The 18,293-nt window shown below is 39.1% G+C and overlaps 1 protein-coding gene and 1 non-coding gene across 4 annotated transcripts in view; one reads left to right on the top strand and one right to left on the bottom strand.

Moving 5' to 3' along the window:
* SHROOM4 (shroom family member 4) overlaps window positions 1-18,293 on the top strand; it is a 284,416-nt gene that overhangs the window by 213,716 nt on the left and 52,407 nt on the right. The window contains exons 2-3 of one of the 3 annotated variants that reach the window (XM_066248794.1): window positions 9,232-9,283; window positions 16,639-16,773. In XM_066248794.1, coding sequence (XP_066104891.1) covers window positions 16,718-16,773 — 56 coding nt within the window. In that variant the 5' untranslated portion in view covers window positions 9,232-9,283; window positions 16,639-16,717. Of the gene's footprint in view, window positions 1-9,231; window positions 9,284-11,695; window positions 12,062-16,638; window positions 16,774-18,293 lie in introns of those variants that run through there. The other 2 variants (XM_066248793.1, XM_066248792.1) reach the window with 2 other exon arrangements.
* On the bottom strand, window positions 5,344-5,449 carry LOC136317985 (U6 spliceosomal RNA). The gene has a single exon (XR_010727968.1). It is a non-coding gene; the product is annotated as a U6 spliceosomal RNA (small nuclear RNA).

Below are 18,293 nucleotides of genomic sequence, written 5' to 3'. Positions count from 1 at the left end.
TTTATTAAAGAGGCTGTCTTTACTCCATTGTATGCTCTTACCTCCTTTGTCAAATATCCGTTGTCCATAGAGCTGTGGGTTTATTTCTGTGTTCTCTGTTCTATTCCATTGATCTATATGCCTGTTCTTATGCCAGTACCAGGCTGTTTGGAGTACAATGGCCTTGTAATATAACTTGAAATCAGGAAGTGTGATACCTCCCGCTTTATTCTTCCTTTTCAAGATTGCTGAAGCTATTCGTGTTCTTTTTTGGTTACATATTAATTTTTGGAATATGTGTTCTGTATCTTCGAATTGGCATTTTAATTGGTATTGCTTTGGGTAATATAGACATTTTAATGATGTTTATTCTTCCTAATCATGAGCACAGTATATGTTTCCACTTGTTTGTATCTTCCTTGATTTCTTTTATCAATGTTTTATAATTTTCCGAGTACAAATCTTCAATCTCCTTGGTTAAATTTACTCCTAGGTACTTTACTTTTTTTGTTGTTGCAATAGTGAAGAGAATTGTTTCCTTAATTTCTCTTTCTGACAGTTCATTGTTGGTGTATAAAAATGCCTCTGATTTCTGAGTATTCATTTTATATCCTGCCACCATGCTGAATTCATTTATCAGGTCCAGTAGTTTTTTGACTGAAACTTTAGGGTTTTCTATATACAATATCATATCATCTGAAAATATGATAGTTTTACTTCTTTTCCAATTTGAATGTCTTTTCATTCTTCTTCTTGTCTGATAGCTGTGGCTAGGACTTCCAGGACTATGTTGAATAAGAGTGGTGAAAGGGGGCACCCCTGCCTTGTTCCTAATCTTAAGGGGATTGCTTTTAATTTTTGTTCATTGAGTATGATGTTGGCTGTGGGTTTGTCTTAGATGGCCTTTATCATGTTGAGGTATGTTCCCTGTATTCCCACTTTTCTGAGAGTTTTGATCATGAATGGGTGCTGGATTTTATCAAATACTTTTTCTGCATCTATTGTAATTATCATGTGGTTTTTCTCCTTCCTTTTGTTTATGTGATGAATCACATTGATTGATTTGTGAATATTTTACCAGCCTTGCCTCCCCAGAATAAATCCCACTTGATCATGGTGTATGATTTATTTCATATATTGTTGTATCTGGTTTGCTAATATTTTGTTGAGGATTTTAGCATCTATATTCATCAGGGCTATTGGCCTATAATTTTCTTTCTTTGTGTTGTCTTTGCCTGGTTTCAGAATCAGAATTATGCTCACCTCATAAAAGGAGCTTGGAAGTCTTCCTTCCTCTTGAATTTTTTGAAATAGCTTGAGAAGGATAGGCGTTAGTTCTTCTTTGAATATTTTGTAGAATTCACTTGTGAAGCCATCAGGCCCAGGACTTTTCTTTTTTGAGAATTTTTTGATAATTGTTTTGATCTCGTTTGTTGTAATCGCTTTGTTTAGGTTTTCTGATTCTTCCATATTGATTTTTGGAAGATTGTATGTTTAAAGGAATTTGTCCATTTCATCTAGGTTGTCTAGTTTTTTGGCATACAGTTTTTCATAGTATTTTCTTACAATATTTTTTATTTCTGTTGTGTCAGTTGTTATTTCATCACTCTCATTTCTAATTTTATTTATGAGTTCTCTCTCTTTTTTTCTTGGTGAGTCTAGTTAAAGGTTCATCGATCTTGTTTACCTTTCAGAGAGCCAGTTCCTGGTTTCATTGATCTTCTGTATTGCTTCTTTAGCCTCTATGTCATTTATTTCCACTCTGATCTTTATTATTTTCTTCCTTCTACTACATTTGGGATCTATACTTGCTGTTCTTTTTCTAGTTATTTTAGATGCAGGGTTAGGTTGTTTATTTGAGCTTTTTCTAGCTTCTTAAAGTGTGCCTGTAGTGCTATGAACTTCTTTCTCAGTACTGCTTATGCTGTGTCCCATAAATTTTGAATTGTTGTATGCTCATTATCATTCATTTCTAGAATTTTTTTTATTTCTTCTTTGATCTCATTGTTAAGCCATTCATTATTTAACAACCTGCTATTTAGTTTCTATGTGTTTGAGAATTTTTGAGTTTTTCTGTTATGGTTGATTTCTAGGATCATGCTATTATGATCAGAGAAAGTGCTTAATATGATTTTAATCTTCTTAAATTTGTTGAGACTACTTTTTGCCCTAACATGTGGTCTATCCTAGATAATGTACCATGAGCACTTGAAAAGAATGTATATTCTGCTGCTTTAGGGTGAATGGTTCTAAAGATATCTATTAAATCCAGTTGATCTAGTGTGTCTGTTAAGTCTGCTGTTTCTTTGTTAATTTTTTTTCTTGAGCATCTATCTAGTTATGTTAATGGGGTATTGAATTCCCCTACTATTATAGTATTGCTGTTGATCTCGCCCTTTATATCCATCAAAGTCTGCTTTATATATTTAGGTGCTCCTATATTACATGTGTAAATATTTATAATGGTTATATCTTCCTGTTGGATTGCTCCCTTTATCATTATGTAGTGGCCTTCTTTATCTCTTACTATAGCCTTTGTTTTAAAGTCCATTTTGTCTGACCTAAGTATTGCTACCCCAGCTTTTTTTTCATTTCCATTTGCATGAAATATTCTTTTCCATCTTTTTACCTTCAGAGTATGTGCATCTTTTGTTTTAAGGTATGTCTCTTGTAGACAGCATATGTATGGGTCCTGTTTTCTTATCCATGCATCTACCCTATGTCTCTTGATTGGATTATTTAATCCATTTACATTTAAGGTTATTATTGTTATGTAGTTGTTTATTGCCATTTTATTCTTTAAAGCTGTAATCCTCTTTTGCTCTATTCTTTTCCCACTTTGATCTGTTTACAACAGGCCCCTTAACATTTCCTGCAGCATTGGCTTAGTTATAATGAATTCCTTGAGTTTTTTGTTTTGTTTTGTTTTGGTCTAGGAAGCTTTTTATTTCTCCTTCAATTTTAAATGATAGCCTTGCTGGATAAAGTAGTCTTGGTTGTAGGTTCTTGTTCTGCATTACTTTGAATATTTCTTGCCATTCCCTTCTGGCCTCAAGTGTTTCTGTTGAGAAGTTGGATGTCATCCTTATGGGGGCTCCTTTGTAGGTGATAACTTTTTTTCTCTAGCAACATTTAATATTTTCTCTTATCACTTAGCTTTGGTATTTTAATTATGATGTGTCTTGGTGTAGATTTCTTGGGTTTCTCTTTAATGGAGTTCTCTGTGCTTCTTGAATGTGTGAGAGATTTTCCTGCATTAATTTAGGGAAGTTTTTAGTTATGATATGATTGAGCAAAGTCTCTATCCCTTGTTCTTTCTCTTCTTCTTCAGGAACTCCTATGATGCAGATGTTATTTTTCTTCATGTTGTCACAGAGCTCTCTAAGAGTTTTCTCAGACTCTTTGAATCTCTTTTCTTTTTTCTGCTCTGCTTCCATGCCTTCATTCAACTTGTACTCCAACTTGCTGACTTGATCCTCAGCTTCATCCATCCTGTTTTTAATTCCTTCCATTGTGGTCTTCACTTCTGATATTGTATTTGTCATCTCTGACTGGTTCTTTTTCAATATTTCAATGACCTTTTTTATACTTGCTATTTCTTTTTTTTTAATAAATTTTTATTAATGGTAATGGGATGACATTAATAAATCAGGGTACATATATTCAAAGAAAACATGTCTAGGTTATTTTGTCATTAAATTATGTTGCATACCCCTCGCCCAAAGTCAGATTGTTCTCCGTCACCCTCTATCTAGTTCTCTGTGCCCCTCCCCCTCCCCCTAACTCTCTCCCTCCCTCCCTCCCATGTCCTCCCTCCCCCCACCCCTGGTAACCACCACACTCTTGTCCATGTCTCTTAGTCTTGTTTTTATGTTCCACCAATGTATGGAATCATGTAGTTCTTGTTTTTTTCTGATTTACTTATTTCACTCCGTATAATGTTATCAAGATCCCACCATTTTGCTGTAAATAATCTGATGTCATCATTTCTTATGGCTGAGTAGTATTCCATAGTGTATATGTGCCACATCTTCTTTATCCAGTCTTCTATTGAAGGGCTTTTGGTTGTTTCCATGTCTTGGCCACTGTGAACAGTGCTAACTTGCTATTTCTTTATTTAGGTGTTCGTAATGACCATCCATTGTTGTTCCAAGATCCCTAAGCATCCTTATAATCATTATTTTTAACTTTGCATCTGGAAGTTTGGTTATTTCCATATCACTCAGTTCATTTCCTGGAGGTTTCTCTTGTGGTTTCATTTGGATTGCACTTCTCTGTCTTCTCATTATGTCTGTGTGTTTGGATGTATTGTTTGTAGAGCTGTTTGAGTCTAGGCTTGGTGTTTTGTGCCAAAAAGCATGGTTTTTAATGGCAGGCTATTATTGCTTCATGTAGATGTAAAATTCTTCACCTAACTCTTCCTAAATGTTGAATGGTTAGGCTATTCCTAATGTTACCATTACAGTGATCCCTTGTTTATCTCAGGGGTTAGGTTCTGGAACCCCCCACGATAGGCAAAAATTGTGAAGTAGTGACCTTATATTTATTTTATTATTTATATATACTTTAAGGCTTTCTAAACCCTCCACACTGTCTTATAAACTTTCCCCACACTGTTATTAACCATTCCCACACTCTTATAAATACTTCCTATGCTTTTAAACACTTTCTATATTCTTAAACCTATGTAATTTTAACAACATATAAAATTCTATATGGGTACTCACCAGTGAATATACTACAACTGGGATGATGAAGATGATGATGCATTACCTGTGCAGTACTGATGATGATGAAGGTGATGACAATGAGATGAATGTACTGCACAGCCAAGAAGAACATTACAGCTCATTTGCTATATGCTATGTATTTTATTTTGATTTAATATTCTTTTAATAAGTTTTAATTAATATTTTTATATTTTATGTTGTTTTCAATTTTTTAGGCTAGAAAATGCTTATTTTACCACAAAAATAATTAAAATAATAAATATATAAAAATACCTATATACCACAAAATCCCATGATATAGCGAAAAATCGATGATACAAAATTGGACATATACAATTTAAAAATCCACAATAGAGTGAGACCATGAAAAGTCAACCATGATATGGTGAGGGCCAACTGTGTAAATAACATTGTAGTGGATGATACTTTATATACTTAAATCATGTATGAATCTCTAATTGCTCTTTTAGAATAGACTCTTAGGAGTGGAAAAACTGGATCAAAGGGTAGGAACCTTTTATAAAACAGATATAATTCACATACCATAAAATTTATTACTTTCAAATGCATAATTTAATAAGTTTTAGCATAATCACAAGGTTGTACAATCATTATTGTTGTCTAATTCCAGAAAAAAAATATGGAGTGCTTCACAAATTTGTATGTCATTTCATTCTTGTCAAGGGGTCATGCTAATCTCTGTATCATTTCAATTTTAGTATATGTTGGCTGAAGCAAGCACAGTAGGAATAATTTTTAGGTCTCTTGGTAACATATGACAAATTTCTGTGTAGCAAATGTGTACCTATATCCATTTTGACCCAGTAATGTGTAAAAATGCTTGTTGTTAAATTACTTGAATCCCACCACTGGCCATATCCTGCCCTAACCTTGTTTCAGCATTGCAGCCCAAATGTCAGACATTTTGTGAACATGCTTATCGACATAATTTGACAGCATAACAAACAAACTTTTGTCTAAAATCAAACTCTTCTCCTGAAGCCAGCTCCTTCATTAGACTTCCCTATCTAGATTAGTGATAGCACCATTCTCATAAGTGTTTCAGTCATCTTTTCTTTCCTCCATATTTAATTAGTAGTCCAACCCTGTTGATTCTGTCTTGCATATCTTCTATCACATCCTTCCCTTCTGCTCCATCCTCACTGTCATTGGTCTAGTTCTGCCTTTTGTGTGTATTGCGCTAGCCTACTCACTTCTCTATGTTTTCTATATTTATCCACATAGTTCATCCTACATGAATAATCTTTTGTGTGTGTGTGACAGAGACAGAGATAAAAACAGAGAGAGGAACAGATAGGGACAGACAGACAGGAAGGGAGACAGATGAGAAGCATCAGTTTTTTGTTGCAGTTCCTTAGTTGTTCATTGATTGCTTTCTCATATGTGCCTTGACTAGTGGGGGGGGGGGCAACAGCTGAGCCAGTGACCCGTTGCTCAAACCAGAAACCTTGGGCTCAAACCAACAACCATGTAGTCATGTCTATAATCCCATGCTCAAGAAGGTGACCTCACACTCAAGATGGTGAGCCTGTACTCAAGCCGACAACCTCGGGGTTTCAAATCTAGGTCTTCTGTGTCCCAGTCCTATGATCTATCCACTGTGCTACTGCCTGGTCAGGCTGAATAATCTTTTTAAATAGTGCTTTTACCATGTTGCTGTTCTAGCCTGGAACCTCCAAATTCTCTCTCTTGCCCACTTATGTAAAGTAAATATTTTACCTTGACACTTAAGACTCACCATGTCCTTGCATCACTCTAATTTCACTTCCTATGTACTTTATAGAAACTGTGTGTCCTTCCTGCAGCATATTCTTGCTTTTCCCACTCTTGTATACAAAACCTGAAATAAACTTTTCTCTAGTTTTCTCCAGTTGAAATTGTACTGAGTCTTCAAAAATTAGCTCAGAGTCTCTGTAAAGTCTTCTTTGTTTCAACCTGCTATGCTTCCTTCTTTATTTAACTCTAATTCTGTTAACATTTCCTTCATGACATAATATTATTCCCTGTTTAATGGTTACTTAGGTATTTTTTATTTGCCACCTATCACACTATAAATTCCTTGAGCACAGGGATTATGTTTTCTTGGTTTTGGTGTATTCCATAGTACCTCCCCAAGCACCTTAAATGTAGATAGAAGCTCTATAAATGCTGGAATAAAAGAACAGTAAAAACTGCCAACATTTTTTTAAACTACTAATGACTCAGTTTTGGGAATGAATTTTGTGCTAAGAAGGAACAAATGCCAGCTGACCCAAATGGCATAGTTTATTCTTCTTTTTCCTTCACTCTCAACACTTAGTCCATCAATAAATACTGTCAGCTCTACCTCTTCAAAATAGTTCATCAAACCTCTTTTCTCTACTCCTACTGCTTCTTCCCTTGAAAGAATCACTTCATCTCTTATCTGTATGAGCCTTTTAAACTGTTTTCCCAACTTCTTCTCTTCTACCTAAATCCATTGCCAAGTAAGATCTTTATAAAACTTAGATCATGGTAGTGCCTTGCTTAACAACCTCCAGTGTCTACTAAATGCACTGAGATTAAAATGTAAACTTCTTAACTTCACTTTGAAAAACTCCATGATCTGGTCTTGGCACTTCCCCAACCTTATCTTCCACTACTGTTTACTTTGCTTACCGTGCTATAGCTCTGCTGAGCATTGGCCCTTCCTCGTTGTCATGTTTCAAACAAGAATGAGTGTAATTTTGGTTCTATTGGGGTCCTGGCTATTAACTATTGTGCTAAGGCTTCATATCTTTAGTATTACAAATGGCCAGAAGTAATTCTAAAGACTTTGAGACTTAACTTTGAGAAAAAACCTTTGTGGGTTCCTGAAAACTGGTATCTTCAATGAGTTTGAGATGAGAGATATTTGGCTTGAAGGGAGAAGAAGAAAAAATGTATTATTTTTGTAACCTTCTTCCCAAAGGATGCTACAAATATTTATGCTAGAAACCATAGCTGGAGGGCAAACATACTCCATCTATTTTATCACTGTTGGTATTAGTATAGGAAATTGGGCATCACCGCAGAAGTGACTCTCCAATGGTTCTCTGTAAGCCTGTTGTCATTTTCCCTGTATGCTTCTCTGAAGTCTCCATTAGCCCTCTGATGTTGCACCCTTAACTTTTATGTGTACAAGAAAATCTCTCTTTTATTATTCAGTTCTTGATTTGCTCCCCTTGCTTCTAGAAGCTGCAACATATATACCATTCACCTCTTTGACTTTGGAATAATTGACTAGAAACTGTATAAAATGGTTATGTTTTATCAGACCATCCATAGAAAAACTAGAATATGCTCCCCAGCACACTGTAAAAGAGAATTCCAGTACTGTTTTTCTAAACTCTAAAGCCCCTGATATTTGCAAAACTCTCCTGCATCATTCATATGGTTGCCTCCTTCCATCCTCATTTTAGAAAAAGAGGTGTCCCAATGTTTTAAAGATTCTACTATGAAAATGGAGAAATGAAAACAAAAGGACAAATATAAAGGCCCTAACCAGAAGAAATTATCATTCTCTACTTAGAAAACGAGTAGGTACACTATGACACACAGCACAGCATATGGGGGAGTCTTTCTTTCCTCCCCAATATTCCTTTCATTTCTTATTCACTAACCTAGGTTTCTTTTGGCCAGGGATGGATCCTGAGGTGGAGGGTGAAGAAGGGGATTCAGCAGATTTACATGAAAGATCTTGACCCGGATATTCAGAGAATTGAGGGAAGGGGGAAGAGGTAGGAAAGATGAGGAAACAGAACTGAGTAACAAAAGCCCCATCTACACAAAGTACTCACATCTCATATGACCAAGATTATAACTTTCCCAGACAAAAAGAAAGCCATTGTCCTAAAAGTAACCTTTCAAATTATACATACATATGCACACATACACACAGGTACACATACACAGAGATACATATGTACACACATACACATATATACAACTACATGCACACACAAATACACATACACACAGGTACACATACACACTTAGGCATGCACATTTCCACACATACACATACATATACCCCCTTCATTGGGACTGTAGTAAGGATCTCTGGATCACCAGGCTACAAGATCTCTCAGCTAACAGTGGGGAGTGAGTGGGCTTTTATAGCTCTGCATTCCTCCATGGTGATCAAGCAGGTTTTCCCCTCTTTTGTTAGATAAACAAGCCGTGCATTGTTCTGTTCACCAGACGGTGTGCGGACTTCCTTTCCTGCTGAGCCAGCCAGAATGAGTTTGGATTCCTTCATGTGAGGCAGGTGGAATGTGTTGTTTTGGGGGAGGCTGGAAGAGCCACAAAAAGTAAACAGAGCTAATCAAGGACACTGTTTTGTGCTTCTCCTTATTGGATCACTTTCAAAAGAGGAAAGAGCCTAGAGTACGTTATCGCCCAGATCTTTGACTAAGCACAACCCCAAGCAACAGGGGCCATATTTTCCTCCTTCCATAGGGTAAGGCAGAATCATGGTTCTCTTTCTGCTTTCCCCTACCAGCCCCTCTTCAAGTATCTCCTGAGGAATCTGCTGGGAGCCAGACTCAGAAATGGTTAGTACTGTCTGAAGATATTGGAGTAAAAGCCCACTAACACAGGTGGAGATAGACTCCTTCCAGAATTGGTTTTCTTCTCTCCTCTCATCTCTCTCAAGTCTTTACAAGGACTCTTCTGGGAACTAGCTTCTGGCTTATCTGCTACTTCTGCCTGCATGTGCCCACCTCCCAGTGCAACCATGTCTACTCCTTAGCCTCTGAGTGCTTAGAAAAGAAGAGGTCATCTTTGCCTACCTAAGAATTATACTTGATCATGCCACTTGATACTGAGCTCTGCTAAGCAGGGAGGTATCCTCTGTATCCCAACCCCAGCTCCCAGTCTCTTTCCCAAATCCCATTCTAACCAAACTGTTTACATTCCTCTGTTATTTTTCCTTGACCAATAATTTCTCAAGTATCTGCTGTCTGTGCCCACCTGCCTATCCTATCACCTCATCTGGTGAGTACCCAAATCACACTCCAGCTCCACCTCTCTTCACCAGCCAGCCCTGTAAATATACGATTCTGCTTCTAGTCATAATTTCCTCAGCCTCACCTGGCCACTGACAGGGCCAGACTGCTACCAAATTTGTTGCCCTTTATTTTGTTAGAAAGTGGGGATCAGTAAGCCTCATTAAAGAAACACTTTTATAGGCTGGGTTACTGAGTGGGAGGAAGGTACTTGATGACCAGAGGTTATGGAAGGTTGGACAACCAGGCCTGAGTAATGACATGGGAAGAGACTGTTTATCTTGATTGTATTTGTTTGTTTGTTTGTTTGCTTTTCAGGCCAGGGTTTATTCCCCAGTGTACTGCTAGTAGTATTGTATTCCCTAATATATTGTCAAAGTGTGATTATCAAAATCCTCAGCATCAATATTACTGTAAAACTTGTTAAATGGTCAGAATATGGAGCTCACTCTAGACCTCCTGAATTAGAATCTGCATTTTAACAAAATGCACAGGCGCTGAGTATGCTCACTTAAGTTTGAGTAGCTCTGTTCTAGAATACTAGATTTGTCTTTTGTCCTTTTTCTTTTATCTTCATTTGGGTTGAAGAAGTTATTTTTCTTGCTACTAATGGTATCTTGATCATTATTATTTTGGGTAGAGGATAATAGTAATAACAGCTACTGTTATTGTGTCTTCAGTTGAGAAAATTGAAGTTCTGTGACATTCTCAAGGCTAAAAAACTAGTCAGTGGTAAAACTGAGACTCCATGCCAGACCCATATGCTCACAAAGACCCCCAAACTTTTCCTATACAGTACCTATAACTACCAAAGGAGGGCCTATAGACTTACTTGAATGGTACCTGCCTTTTATGGAATAGATAAACATCTACCCAGACTTCCCTAGGAGGTGCAGAGGGAAGAGAGGGGAAGTGGCCTCTAGCCTTTGAGCATGATTTACCCAGAGAGGAAAGGCCCTAGCATATTTCTTGTCCTGTGGAAGCTCACGTAAGGCCTTTTAGGAGCCAGAATTTGCTGGAATTGGGACCAGAGGCCAAAGGAAGCTGGAGTGGGGGTCAGAAGCATTATGAAGGGAAATCCTCAACTCTAAATCCCCAAGAGAAATGAAATTCTGATGCCTGAGCTTGGGTTTAGAGTATGCAACAAACTCATATAGGGCTATTCTGGGTTCTGGCTATTGCACAGGTCAGTGAGGACATCATTTGAATTCCCAGCCTGGAGCCTAGGACTATTACATCATAGCATACTATAGCTGGAAGAGTTACTTGTGGTGATGGAGTGCAATGCTGTATTTTGCAGAGAGGAAATGGAAGTTCAGATAGAGTGCGTAAGTTGCCAGAGGTCAGAGCAAATTCATGACAGAGCCAGAGATGCTGATTCCAAGTGCCACTTTTCTGGAGGTGGAGTCTCTGGTGTAAAATGGAGTTTTCTTTGAGTCTTCTCAGGTGCCCATAGGAAGCACAGACTCTGTAAATATGGCCTAGGATGGCTTGTGAGTCTTGATATCTCAGCAGGACCTTTGCCTTGGAAAATCTCTAGATCACATGCCCCCAGCTGTATAAAATCAGCTGTAGTGCTACTTGCTCTTCTGGCCCTGGAGGCTAATAGGCCTGGCAGATCTGGGCCTATTTTTCCTGGGCCCCAGAGGACCTGTGGAGATGACTGGGTGGGGTCAATTCAGTACAGGAAGCACAGGAATTCTTTTAAGTGTATGTGTCTGGGGTATTTTTCTCTGTCACTTACGTGTATTTTTAAAAATTCTTTCTGGACACCCACTTTATCTTTCCCAAACATCATTTCCTTGCTCCTTTCCTGAGTTCTAGCAGTGGCTGGGGGCCCAGCTTCCTTATTGGCCTCTGAGCTGTGGAAGGGGGTGGGCCAGGGCTCAGAGGAGGCTAGAGTCGGGAATAGGGAGGCTGTTTATGCTACTGGAACTGCCTTTCATCCTTTTCTTTGCCACCAGGATGCTGACTATTTTCTTGAGGAGTATCTTCATTCCTATCCAGTTCTTGATACTGGCTTTTATTCATATCTAGGGCCAACCAGGCTGATGGTCATACCTTTCCTTCAATGCCACTACTTTCTGTTCTTGGAACTGGGACCTGACTGTGCCTGGGCCCCTTGGATCACACTCAGGAGCTTGGGCTGATGACCCCACGTCTCAGGAGGTTTTAATAAGAAGGCAGATGGCTTACAGCTAAGGGAGGATCCAACTTGCAAAAGAACCACCGGGGTCTAGCTGGAGGGGTTATTGATGAGCATCTGAGCTAGCTGGATACCTAGCTCTCTCCTAAACCATCTCCCCACCTTGGGCAACTTTCCTGGTAGGTACAATTAGTAGCTATGGCTGCTGCCCCTCTCCCCACTTCTGTTCTTTCTGAAATATCCCTTACATTTTGCTTCCTAAGAAAGGATTTTTGGGGCAATAAGTGGTAGGATATGTGTTTAATATTATTCCTGAGCCATCCTTAGAATAAAGGTATAATTGCCTCCACAGCTAGGCCTGAAGCTGCCTGGCTTAGTGGTTGCTATTTCTTTACTTCTCTGCTTATTTCTCTTTATCCACTTCCCCACCACCTAAAGAAGGAATGGTTTAAACTCTAGGTTTCCTTTTCTGACTGCTTCTTAGGGAATGGCTAGGAGAAGCCTCAGGTATACAAGCTTTTTGAGACAGATTGCTCTTTGGGGAAGAGGAGTTGTGTGGTGACATCCTAGAAAGGGCTGGAGTATCTGAGTCTCATTCTTATTACTAGCTGTGTGCTCTTAGCAAAGCAATTTAACTCTCTGTGTCTCTGTTTTCTAATCAATAAAGAGATGATAATAATAGCTCTCATCAATAAGGTTGAGGTAAAGATTGAATTATCTAATGCATACAAAGTCGTTAGTGCCTACCACATCTTAGTATTCAACAAATAGTTCCTGATTATATATTTTTTAAGTTTATGGTATATCAAGCACTAAGCTGAGTGATTTTACACATGGGACTTAATCCAAACTAAAACTCATGAGTAAGGGATGGTTATCTCCCCCGTTTTACAGATAAAGAATCTACAATACAGAGAAATAATTTGCCCAAGGTCACACAGCTAGGATTGGAATGTAAGTGTGGACTAAGTCTAGAACTCTTCAGGAATAATTATAGACCAAGTATTAAACTCTATAGATATTTCCTTTCCTTTTCCAAACAGGTTCTAAGGCTCCAGCTCTGGCTGCTATTCCTCTGCCCTGGATTTTCTTCCTCTCAGGTTATAGCTTTCCCACAGTGGTCCCAAAGCCCCCTCTGCATTGCTTATATCTCTTTTGGGATTTTTTCCCTATTCCTGGAGAAACCTAGAGAGAGCAGGGGCATTTGTAAGCTGCTTATCAAAGTGTGGCAAGGTAGTGGTATATTACACTTTAAGAGGTTTGGGTACGAATACTCTTGAACCATCAAGGACAAGTCTGAGCTGATAACCTTTATTATAGTACGTATTTATTGACAACTTACTATGCATCAAGTTGTGTCCAAGATGCTTTGAGAATATTATCTCTAATCCCCACAATAACCTAGCCAAGTAAGGATTATTGTTCCCTTTTTCAGATAAGAAAACTGCAGCTCAAACAGGTTAAGTGACTTGTGTAGAATCACACATCCAAAGTTCTGGAGTTACAATATAAACCTAGATCTGTCTCATTGCCTGCTGGCTTGGTATAGTTGGTAGGACGAGACTAACATACATGAAATAATGATGAGCAATATAAAGCACCATATTATTATGGGCTAAATTGTGAGAACTAGATTACTAAGGAAAAGCTCCCTGAAGGAAATGGTACTTGAGCAGTACCTTGAAGAATAAGTAGAATTTATATTAACAAAATGGGAGGGGGAATTCCAGGTGAAGGGAACTGTCATAATAATAGCTAAAATTGGTTAAGGATTTACCGGACCCTGTTCTAAGCAGTTGGCATGCATTGTCTCATTTGATCTTTACAAACCTCATTAATTAGGTACTATTATCCCCCTTTTACTGCCATGACAGGTAGAGCTCTGAGAAGTGAAGCCACCCATCTAAAACAACAAAACTAATAAATATTGAAGCTAAGATTTAAACCAACATGGTCCAACTCCAAACCTATGCTAAATTCTACTGGAAAACCAACAGCCAAGGCACAAAGCTTATTACGGACTGTGGCTGGAGCAGTGACATGAGAGATTGGGTTGGGTGGGCAAAAATAGCTTATAAAGGGCTTTGAAAGTCTTATACAGTTCACATTTGATGCAGAACAGAGTAAGAATTAGGAAGCCAGAGAAGATTCTTGAATCAGAGAGTGTTGAAATACAGTTGTTGTTTGGCATGATATGATATAAAACTAGTGACTGGAGGTAAAACTAGGGGAGACTGGTTGGCAGACATACGTAGTATTTTGGACATAAAGTGTTAAGGGCCTGGCAAGAACAAGAGGTGCTAATGGTGGGTTGTGTGGAGAATTGTGATTATGTGGAATAGCATCAGTGGAATGGAGAGGGAAGAGGGGGGGGGGTAAAGCCAGAGAGATATCATAAGAGAAGACTCCGTAGAATTCAGTGAGTATTTTGACAGTTGGGGAGAAAGTGGGTATTAAGGCTGACTGCTTACATTTTAAACCCTGGACTCAGAAGAACTTCAGGATGTGGACGAAGGGTCCAAAATAAGAGAGGTCCCCTGCTCTTCACTGTACCCTCAGTGTCTAAAAGTTTTGTACATAGTTGGTACACAGTCTGTTGTAGTACATAGTACTTCTGTGAGATGTCTTATGAATAGTTGTTAATGGATGACTACTGGGTACAGCGGGAGAGATTTCTAGCATCATGGCTTTGTGTATGAGACTCTGGAGCAGATACCCCCCCCACCAAAGCCTTTTTTTTATTATCTTATTTTTATTAATTTTAATGCAGTGACATTAATAAATCAGGGTACATATGTTCAGAGAAAACCCCTCCAGATTATTTTGACATTTGATTATGTTGCATACCCCTCACCCAAAGTCAAATTGTCTTCCGTCACCTTCTATCTGGTTTTCTTTGTGCCCCTCCCCTCCCCCCACCCCCCCCTCCTTCCTTGTCTCCTCCCCACCCTCCACCCCACCAAAGCCTTTTTAAACCTTCAGCCTCCCCTCTCTTTAATTTGAAATCCATAATAGAACAATGTGGTCAAAAGTTGGGGCTTCACCAGGCTTCCTTCCTCATAAGTCTTAGGCACTGCTGCTGACCTGTGTGACTCTGGTTCCTGACCTTTGACAAGTGGCTTTCCCTGTCCTTCCTCTTACACCTCCTTGTCTGTGTCTGGCCTATTACCACTCAACCCATATTTTTCCCAGCAAGGCCGTTCTTCTTAGGACTACAATTTTAGGCCTTAGCCCTTTAGGACCTTGCATTGCTGAGATTTTGTGTGTTTCCACTGAAATATCCCACGATGTAAAAAGCTTCTTGAAAATAGGGGACCTTATTTTCATCAACTCTGTAACGTCAGTATCTAATATGGAGTCTGCCACAGTAAAGGACTGAATAAATTGTAAAGAAGCTATCACTCATTTATCTCTCTGTCATCTATTTATTTATCTGTTTCTCTTACTCTGTTATTCATTTCTCACTATCATCTAATTTTCTCTACTATGTATTTCTCTATAATCATTCTCAGGGTTTTCTGTCTGTCTTTTGTTTTTCTCTGTATCATCTTTTTCTCTTATCTTTATCATCTACCTGACCCTTCCAACATCTATCTTTCTTTCTCTTTCTTTCTTTCTTTCTTTCTTTCTTTCTTTCTTTCTTTCTTTCTTTCTTTCTTTCTTTCTTTCTTTCTTTTCTTCCTTTCTTTCTTCTCCTCTCCCTCTCTCCCTCTCTCTTTATCCTATCCACTCCTCCTCTTGTTCCTCTCTCATTCTTTCTTGTATCAATCTTTACTTTATCTTCTGCCACTACCTGTGTCCCACATGTGCTCTTCTCCATACTATTCTTACCCACAACCAAGAGTGGCATCCATTCATGCAAAATATATCAGAGGACAGAGATTGTTTCTGTATAAGCCAGTCAGTCCAAGAGTTGCTGCTTCAGCTCCCAGCACCAGGCAAACCCTGCAGTTACATCCAGTGCCTTGGCCTCAGACCGATTCCCCTTTATTCACCCCTACCCTGCTGAGCTACAGTCTCCTCTGTCAGCCTAGCACGTACCATTCATCATGTTGTTCTATTTTGCCTGGCAGGAGTTGGGGCTCCTTGAGACCACTTTTCCTATATACTCAGGTGTCTCATTTATTATCCTTCCCTTTCTCAAAGCCTTTATGCTCTTTATTTGAATAACTGTCTCTTTCACTACTCTGTAACTCTAAAGGGCAAAGACTATGTTTGATTTATCTCTGTATCACCAAAAATATACACAGATGGTACACAGTAAACACACAATAAATGCTTATCAAATGACTAAGCAAAGATTGGAGAATTTGAATACCAGTGTTAATTTGTTTAAACTTTTTAATATTGGCCTATTCCTTTCTTAGAGAAAAATGGAAGTATTGTCCAGATTGATATTTTTCCTCAAAGACAACTTAGAGTAGGGTCACTATTCACTGGTCAGCAGCACTTATTTATATCACAAATATTTATTGAGCATTTGCTGTGCGTCTGACATTACAATACAGGCTTGGCATATACCTATGAACACAATAACCATGGGAAGCTAACATTTAGTTTCTCCAGGGATCATCCTTGGGATGAAGGACATTTAAGTACTAGGAGCTGAGCATGGCTGCTGAGGTTCCCACACCAGCTCCTTGCAAGATATTCTACTTCATTTTAGAGGGGATAGGGTGGGGGGTGCGGAAGCTGCCTGGGAAGTGATTTCAGTTCTGGTTCCCTAAGCTGACTTCCTGTCCCTTTCTTGCTGTAGGAGAAACGCCCCTGTCAGTAGGCCACACTCATGGCATGTGGCCAAGCTGCTGGAGGGATGCCCTGAAGCAGCTACCGCCATGCATGTCCCTTCTGAAGCCTTCAGCTTGTCCTGGCATTCCGGCTGCAATACCAGGTGAGTCTAGAACTCTCAAGATAGACTGGAGGGTAGAAAATGTGGCCATTACTTCTTCTCTGCTATAGTATTTGTTGGATGCTATAAGGCCCAGAGTGCTATAATGAAAAGTAGATGGCAGTTCACTCTGTTCTAGTTTTAGTCTGCTGCTAACTCTGTGACTTTGGATCAGTCCCATTCCTACTGCAAAATGTTACTTTTAAATACTTAACTCACTTGGCTTGCATGATACCACATTACACTGCTTTTCATCCCATTTTACTGGCTATTCCTTTGCAGTCTCTTTTTATGGTTCCTTGTCATCTCCTTGGTCTCTTAATATAGAAGAACCCCAGGGATCAGTTCTGCTCCTATTCCCTGTATACAGTGACTCACTGGCAATTTCATCCAGTACTCATTAGCTCTGTCATAGAGCCAAAGTCTTCGGAAAAGGACCTCTCTGAATAACAGTCTACCTGCACTGAGGATCTCTCAATGCAGAGTGTGTATAGTCTGTTGTTGAAACAACTTCTCAGAAGAAGAAGCAGACAGCTATTTCAGCAAGCTCAGAGCCAGCAAAGCTGCCGACCTCAGCTGCCTTTTCTCTCCCACAACAAGATCATCCGTCCAAAAAGGGATTTCTGTTTAGGAGACTCAAGGAACATAAGGATTGAGTTTACCTGCACTGGGTGACTTTATTTGCCATTAGAAGCCATGGGCTCAGGGCAGAGGCAGAGGCAATTTTGTTCTGGAAGAATACACAGGAACACATTTTGAGCTTGGCTCCTGTTGGAGTGGGGGTGTGTTTGTTTTCAGCAGGAAGGGCGGTGGGGTGGTTACCAAGTCCCCTTGCCAATAAGGAATTGAAGAATTCCGGCCCAGAGGTCGAGTGAGCACAGTGGCAAAGGGGCAGCACAGGGAGAAAGAATTAAGGGAGGCTGACCTGAGAGTCTCATGGGCTCCTGCCACTGCTCAGCTCTGGCTTTCTGAACTATGGCCTTTCTGTGTGCAACCTCTGAGGTTCCAGTCAGAAGGAGTTACTGGTGTGACTTCATTCACTTTGGCTTTGTGTGTGGGAAATTGTACTTAAAATTCAAAATGGTGTCTAACCCTAGTCCCTTCCTTGATCTCCCCAGTTTGGCTTACTTTTATTATCTAATTTCACCGATAAAGCGACCCTCTGATGCATATAATTACTATTAACAGATGATATAAGAAAAGAGCTAAGGCATTGGACTTATAGAGACCTAAGTTCTAATTCCAACTGTCTTTCTTTAGCAGCTTTGTGAAGTTTTCTGTTTACATGACCTCTTGAGGCTTCAGTTTTCTCAGTTGTAAAGTGTAGATAGTAATTTATTATCTTAAGTTTGAAATGAGACACTCTAAAGTACCTGGCACATGCACATCCTTGGTAAATGGTCAGGATTATTATTATCAATTAAAAAAAAAAGAGGGGATGCCTCAATTCCAGCTAGAACTGGGCAATCTTGAGAAAAATCACCTCCTCAGAATCACTTCCTTCACTTCCTTTGTGGTACTTG

This window comes from Saccopteryx bilineata, chromosome X (assembly GCF_036850765.1).
Source record: "Saccopteryx bilineata isolate mSacBil1 chromosome X, mSacBil1_pri_phased_curated, whole genome shotgun sequence".
NCBI classification, from domain to species: Eukaryota; Metazoa; Chordata; class Mammalia; order Chiroptera; family Emballonuridae; genus Saccopteryx; species Saccopteryx bilineata.
The sequence above is the reverse complement of the archived record's forward strand: the minus strand, read 5'-3'. Positions and strand labels throughout refer to the sequence as shown.